Source organism: Gossypium hirsutum, chromosome A13 (genome assembly GCF_007990345.1).
Source record: "Gossypium hirsutum isolate 1008001.06 chromosome A13, Gossypium_hirsutum_v2.1, whole genome shotgun sequence".
Classification (NCBI taxonomy): Eukaryota; Viridiplantae; Streptophyta; class Magnoliopsida; order Malvales; family Malvaceae; genus Gossypium; species Gossypium hirsutum.
The window spans coordinates 13,644,031-13,651,797 of NC_053436.1; the positions used below are offsets into that span (position 1 = coordinate 13,644,031).

General features: G+C 30.9%; 1 protein-coding gene across 7 annotated transcripts; it reads left to right on the forward strand.

Moving 5' to 3' along the window:
* The first annotated feature begins 1,533 nt into the window (after positions 1-1,533).
* On the forward strand, positions 1,534-4,698 carry LOC107894052 (protein TRANSPARENT TESTA 16-like). Of its 7 annotated transcripts, none has more exons than XM_016819253.2 (7): positions 1,535-1,665; positions 1,949-2,188; positions 2,986-3,052; positions 3,357-3,521; positions 3,618-3,659; positions 4,093-4,134; positions 4,340-4,698. In XM_016819253.2, the coding sequence occupies exons 2-7, from the start codon at positions 2,001-2,003 to the stop codon at positions 4,538-4,540; spliced, it is 705 nt and encodes a 234-aa protein (XP_016674742.1). In that variant the 5' UTR covers positions 1,535-1,665; positions 1,949-2,000; the 3' UTR covers positions 4,541-4,698. The 7 variants fall into 7 exon arrangements, with proteins under 7 accessions (XP_016674746.1, XP_016674742.1, XP_016674743.1 ...); XM_016819254.2 differs by having other exon boundaries at positions 1,550-1,665; positions 1,944-2,188; XM_016819255.2 differs by having other exon boundaries at positions 1,576-1,665; positions 1,983-2,188.
* The last annotated feature ends 3,069 nt before the right edge of the window (positions 4,699-7,767 follow it).

Sequence of the window (7,767 nt, forward strand, 5' to 3'; positions counted from 1 at the left end):
TTTGGTTTTTCACCACACTGGCTTTTGATCAGATTTCATGTGTTGAATACTTGCTGTATTACCATTTTTAGCTGTAAAAAATAAAATAAAATAGGCTTTCAGTCCCTCTATTTGGACAAAATGTAACAATATTATCATATATATTCACTGAGTTCATGATAATTTACTGCTTAAGCTGGTATGATTGCATGAGTGTATTGATGATAAAATTTGATGGTAATACTAACAATGTCAAAGATTGGTTAGGATTTTATTTATTGCTTAAGGGTCCAACTCGACTCGACTCTAAATTTAGTCAAAACCCGGTGTAACTTAAATACTTTTACATCTCAAGGTTTAGACGTAAAAGAATCACCAATTTTCACATTTACATTTTTTACCTCAAATAATTTTCTTTCAAGGTGGTGGTGATGCTGAATGACCATAGCATGAACTATACATATAGGTCTTAGTCATGGGATTGTTACAGTTTGTCGTTTCCGAATAGGGGGGTGATTAGGGTTTTTGGGGTTTGAAAATAATTCTTTTCCTTTTCCTAGATAGCCAGAGTTTTGCAAATTGTAGCAAAGAAAAAGGAAATACTGGAAATGGTAAAATTCAGGTAGCTTGGCAGAAGAGATCAGAAGAGTGGTTAAGGGTCACAGCACCCTTTTGCCTATGTTTCCGCATAAGACAATTAAAGGAATACTTATTGCTATTGAATTGCTGATAATGCCACTCCTCCTCCTTGGCCAGGCCAAAATCCAAGATTTTCAAGCCTTTGTTAATGGATGTGGTGATTATCCATTAAAACTAATGAAACCCTCCCTCCCTTGCTCTCCTTTAAACCCTAACATTGATTTCAATCAGAGAATTTGAGGATTTTTATGTTGGAATTTATTTCAAGTTCGGATTATTTGAGTTTGAGGTTAGATCTTTCATGTTTAAGCTACTTAGGTTATAGTAAATTTTGAGTTCAAGTAGATTCGAATTCGAATTGAACGAGTTTGAGTTGTTGGTTTTTTATGGTGAAATCAGTTGAGTCGAATTTAGGGTTTAGGTTGGATTTTTGGTTCGAATAATTTGTATTTGAGGCTTGTGTTTTTCTAATAAAATCATTTCGAATTTTAGTCACTTTAAGTTTGGATCATTTTGAGCTGCTTGTTCGAGTTATTTCAAATTAAATTCGAATTTATTCATATTTACATTGGACAGGTTTAAACTGTTGACTTTTTATGCTCTAATCAAGTTGAGTCCAATTTGGGTTCGATAAAGATTGACAGGTTTAATTTCAAAATGCGCAAGGCGAGAGCATTAAGGGTAGATAAAAACCTCAACCCAAAATGATAAATTTATGATTAATTTTCACTAAAAATTATAATTTCTAAAGTAATAAAATAATAAAAATTGCATTTTGAGTCTAAATTTAAAATTCATTCCTATCCTAAAATTTTTAACTCTGCATAACACAAATCATTAACCTATAAACATTTATATAATTAAATTGTTAAGAAAACTATGATATAAATATACTTATTAAAAATTAACATAATTTTAGTTGAAATAAAAAAAAAATAGCTTGAGGATAATTTGGAGAACGTGGGTGGGTTATAGAATAAATTCCTCGTTGCTATACGCTTTGACCAAAAAAGGAGCAAAGAGGAGTTTTTAGAAGCAAAGGAATAGGTAAACTCACAGTCATCTTTTTCTTCCTTTCTTCCCTTCCTGTTTTTATGAACTATAAAACTTGTTATTTTAGGGTTGCAGATAGTTTTTAATTTCCATTTTATCATCACATTTCTTTCTGTGTCCACTTTGTCCCTTATTTCACTTCTTTATTAGCCTCACCTCCTTTCCTTTCTTCTTCATTTTCCCTTTTTTTTTTGTGTGTGTGTGTGTGTGGGTTTTTTGGAAGTGAATTAAAAGAGAACATAGTTCCCTGATTTTGTCTTTTCCTTAACTAGAGAAGATTCATAGACACACAAAGAAATTTTTTTTCGAAGGTGGTGTTTTTGCTTAATATGGGACGTGGAAAGATAGCCATCAAGAGGATCGAGAACCAAACGACACGGCAAGTCACCTTTTCGAAGCGCCGAGCTGGGCTTTTGAAGAAGACTCATGAGCTCTCCGTTCTCTGCGATGCTCAAATTGGCCTCATCATCTTCTCTAGCACCGGCAAGATGTGCCAGTATTGCACTCAACCTTATAGGTTTCTCTCTCCCCCACGCCCTTTTTTCTTTTCTTCATTTCATCATTCATACATATGGCCTAAAAATGCGTGAAAATTTGGTTGTTGTTGATAGACCACGATTGGGTTGGTTCTGGTTTTACTCCTCCATGTCCCAATAATTCTGATAACATAGCTACCTAGGGTTTCTTCTATGGTCATAACTCCCAAGTCAATTTTGATTTTTTGTTGTGTGTAACGGATGGTCAAGATTTTAGGTTCATTAAATTTCCTAATGATTTCTAATATTATATATGTAATTTTTTTTAATATTAATCTTGTTATTATATTTGTTCTTTTTGATAAAATGTTTAGAGCTATTCATGGCCCTTTTCCAATAAATAAATAAGATAATAATATATTTCAGCGCATTCAAACTCATGATTTCTTACAATATTGTCAGTATCAATCTAGCTAAAATTTAATCGGTTATATATATGTAATTAATTTGCATAATCAGTTGACTAGTGTCTTATGTCTGTTATAATCATGGGGGGTTTCAAGTCCCTGGGCAAAAAGTACTATGCAAATGCATACATTTCTATGGTTTTGAGTGAATTATAGATATCTATATGTTTATGATACAAGTATTATTCTGATATATTCTAACCTTAATATTTGTAACTCTCTTCCCAAACTAAATCTGAAAGAGCCTCTCTTTTATATGAAAAAAAAATCTATTTTTTATCCGAAATTGCAGTTTCACATGATATTATAAAGATTCAAGCTCTTACCCTTTTCTTTTATGGTTTATATATATATATGTATATTATATGCAGAATGGAGCAAATCATTGAAAGGTACCAGAAGGTCACTGGGACTCGCATTCCTGAGCATGACAATCGGGTAAGATTCATTGATTAATTATTTTTTTGGGGTACAAATTGATTAATTATTTAGGAACTTTTCAATTAATCATCTTTCTCAATTTGATCACTAGATTTGGATTACGTTTAATTGTGCCCATCAGACTAAATTGAGAAAAGCTGTCAAGTTTCAGGACTATAATGTGAAAAAAATAGTTCATGGACTAAAATAATAATGTTACAAAATTCAAGGACTAAATGCTACTTAATCTCAATTATTTAACATTCATTACTTGGAAACTTTTCAAGTCTTACCCTTTGATTTTATATGTATGTGTAAGTAGGAACATTTGTACAATGAATTGGCAGTGTTGAGGAAAGAAACCCGTCGTCTTCAACTAAGCATGAGACGCTACACCGGTGAGGACATGAGCTCTATACCCTACGAGGAGCTCGATCAACTCGAACAAGAACTCGAACGCTCCGTCAACAAGGTCCGAGAGCGAAAGGTACCGTTTGAAAATTCTAAGTTTAATTCATTTGGTTCTTACAATCGCTTCTAAAAATTTGAGATCTAGATATAAATTGGCTTGAAAATTTGGCAGAATGAGCTCTTGCAGCAACAGCTTGATAATCTACGTAGAAAGGTGATATGCCAATTATAAAGCCCTTCAAAATTTCACCATATGTGTAGGTTTAATTATGCTCTCAGTCCTTGTACTCTTAGAACTTTTGAAATTTTGTCTCTTTGCTTTTACTTCTGATAATTTAGTCCTCCTATTTGTCTGGTTTAAAAATCAAGTCCAATTGATAAAACTATTAAATTGATTTCTATTAAATTTGAATATGTACTATTAATTGGGATTCAATTTTTAAAACCAAACCTTTGAATATGAGAATGTCACAGTTCATTATCAGAATTATTAATTACACTTTAATTTTTAAATCAAACAAACAGAGAAACTAAATTTCAAAGATACAAAGACTACAAGGACTGGTGACATAATTAAACCGCTCAGATGCATGTACTAAATTATCAGATAGGCTAATATCAATCCTGGGTTTATTGCATGTTTGTAGGAACGAATGCTAGAGGAAGAAAACAACAACATGTATCGTTGGGTAAGTAACAATTAGATTAAACTTTGTATAATAAATAAAAGCATTCTGATAAAATTATATAATTTCATTTTTAGTCCCTTTAACAAACTAATAATCCAATTTAAACCTTTCTAGTATACAATTTTTTGGCTTTGGTGTTCAACCATTTATATTTTTATCTTGGCTCCCTAAAAAAAATTTCCTGCCTTCGCCTCTGACCTCACAGATTCAAGAACACCGAGCGGCAATCGAGTATCAACAACATGGAGGGCTAGAAGCTAAGCCAGTGGAGCATCATCAACAAGTTCTTGATGAATTCCCCTTCTACGGAGAGCCAAGCAGTGTGCTTCAGCTTGCAACCATTCCTCAACAGTTCTCCTATCAACTTCAGCTTGCTCAGCCCAACCTTCAAGATTCAAATGTTTAGTTATATATATAAACCCTCAAGATTAAATATGTTTGGTTTAAGGGTTTAGGGAATTCATAAGAGACATATTTATTTTAGGAAGTGTGCTATGATTTCATGTTTCTTAAGTTCAAACATTCATCTGAAGATTAATGACCCTTTTTCTGTGTGTTTCTGAATTTCTTTTTCCCTTTTTATAATGTATTATGCTATTGAGTGTAGATAGAAATATGAATTACTGATTATATACATTTATATTATAGGTGAAAATTGTTATCTAAAAGAATTTAAATTATGTTGTTATGGATTTAATTTTTATATTTTAATTTGTTTAATTTTAATTTTAATTTTTGTATTTTATGAATTTTAAAATTTTAAACCTGATGAAGTATTAATCATTAAATTCATTAAATTTCACTGTTTTTAAAATGTTATGCGACAAATATATATTATCACTTGTGTAATGCAAAACCAGCTTGTTATTTCCATATACTATTTATAAAAAAGTTGAGTTAATAGATTTAGCAGTTATCGTTTGTATCAATACTTAAATTTCAAATTTCAAAAAGTATAGGGACTAAGAATGATTTAATTAAAAAATATGGACTAAATCTATAACTTTGCACATAATATAAGACTAATAACAAAATTTAACCTAATGAATTTAACTGTTACCGATTAAGTGAAAATTAAAATATCAAAATTTGAAAAGGATAAAAATTAATATTAACCAACTTGAAAAGTTCATAGTCTAAAATTGATTAAAAGTAAAATATAGGGAATAATTACATAATTTAACCTTTAAAAATACATAAAATCAGCATCAAGGATTAAACTTGCACCCAAAAGATTTTAAATTCCTCAACTTAACCACTCACCACTCACATGCATTTTAAATTTTCTTTTAAAAATATAGTTTAAGCTATTTAATTTAAAAAGAAATTATGAAGTTATTTTTTAAAAAAATTTTAAATTGAATTTATCCAATTAACTCATTACACCAATTCAATTATAGAATTTATAAATAATATACATATTTTTAAAGAAAATACATGAATTAAAACGTATAAATGATTTTTTTTATGTTTCATCTCAAAATTCTTTGCAATAAACTATTTTAAGGTAATTCTAATACCTTTTAACCCGAATAAGAGACAACCCTAATTAAACAGCGTTGCTTTTAATGTCTAAGACAAACTCCAATGACTTCATCGTTGATCGGAGATAAATTATCTAACCATTTTAGCATCCTTAAACAAATAACCTACGGTGAAATCCATGACTTTGACCACCTACATACATGCCACTAAAGGATAGATAGATACACCAATCAAACAATGGTTTACTTATAAAATCGTGACTCGCGCGTAGGAGGTGATTCAACTCTTCAAACTTTGAAATCAACTCGGCAAACCTGCACACGAGATAAAAACAATGCATTGAGTATAAAATACTTAGTGGTAACTCTATGAATATCAAACGGTTAATATCAATCCAGAAAATAGTTAATACATTTGTAATACCTATCTTTTAATTCATTTACAATAGATATGTAATGTACATTATGTGGGAAAATTGAATTTGGAAAATACAGCAGAAAATAGGTTTAAGGGAAAATTAAAGTTTTAATTTTTTCTCCCAAAACAAGAACTTGGTTGTGTTATCTAAAATAATAAACACTTAATCAAATTTCATACCTTTTTTATTCGTCTAGGATGAACACTTAGACCGAATGGTCTTCTCCGCTATCATCAAGCTTAAGTCCGTAAAGTGTGGGCTTGCTTTGAATTATAAATTTTTTTCACAAAATTACCAGTGGTGTTGTAACATCCCAAAAATCAGGGGTTAGTAGAATTGGGTTTGTGAATCGAGAGAAAGTGGTCATGCCTTAATTTTTAAAATTTATCTATACATTTTTAGTAAATAAATGAGGTATTGGTTTGTCGGGTAAGTATTAGTGAAATGTTCCTTGAAACCTAAGTTCAAATCCCTTCTCTCTCACCATTTTTATTATTTTGCAAATTTTGCCTTAAACCCTAGTATGCGACAGGCCGTGTTTTTAAAATAAATATTGCAAAATTATTTCAAGAATAAGGAAAATTTCCAATGGTTAAAAAAATATGAGAAAGTATGGAAATTAAATGAGGTCCCAAGTTCAAATCCCTTCCCTTATGAAATAATTAAATTTTGCAAAATTTCTTATTTTTTTAATGTGTGTGCCATCCATGCCCTTGAACCCTAAGTATAAATATAACTTTTTATTGTATTTTTCAGCCTTTAATTCAACTTTTACCTACCCAAGCTGTTCACCCTCTTCCTCTCCTCTTTTCTCTTCAATTTTCTTTCTTTCTCCCATTGTTGTCATCGCCTACACCTAGTTTTACCATCTTTTTCTTCTTTTTCTTTTTGCCACAAGATTTGTTAACATATTCTCCACCATATTGTTTTCATTTTTCCTCATTAAAATTAGCCCCAAATCTGAAATCTTGAACTTCAAGATTGATCTTGAACATTGCCAAGAAAGTACCATTGTCGTTTCTCTCGACTAGCTTGGGTAAGGTCTCTTCTCTCTTCAATTTCTTAATTAATCTTGTCCATTCAAAACCTAAATTTCCAGATCTAGAATTTGGTGGATTTTAAATTATTTCAAAGGTATTTTTCCAAATTTTAATGAAATCTTAAACTATTTTAAAATTCAACCCCAATTTTGGCCACCGTGAGTGGTGGTGCGTGCGCTTATGGGCAAGAAAAGGGGCTGTTTTGTTTCTTGGTTCTTGCCTATATTTTTCTAGTATTAATTTGAGTTCGTGAACCCTCCTAATCAGATTTTAAACCTATTTCAATTAGGGAAAAATGTTGTTGATTGATTGGTCATTCGGATCCCACAAATCGTGAAGCGTAAGTGCAATTAAGGGTAACTAGTTTGTTATTTCGACATAGTTGTTGGGTAAAGGTTATGATTTGATTAAATGAAGGAGTTTAATCATTAATTAGACACTAATTTTTCAGTATATTATTGAATTAGGTGCTAACCCAAACACCCCAAACCATCCGTAAAGGCGAAGAACGATTGTACGTACAGTTCGCATCGATACAGTGTAAGGAATCTAACTAGTTTCGATTCATAAAATAGTTATAATTTCAACGATTGGTTTGAGCTCAAAAGTGGGTGTTTGGGGGCTGGTTTAATGGTAAATTGATTGAATTCATACTGAATTTTGGTTTAGGTTCGTTTAAAGAATTATTAA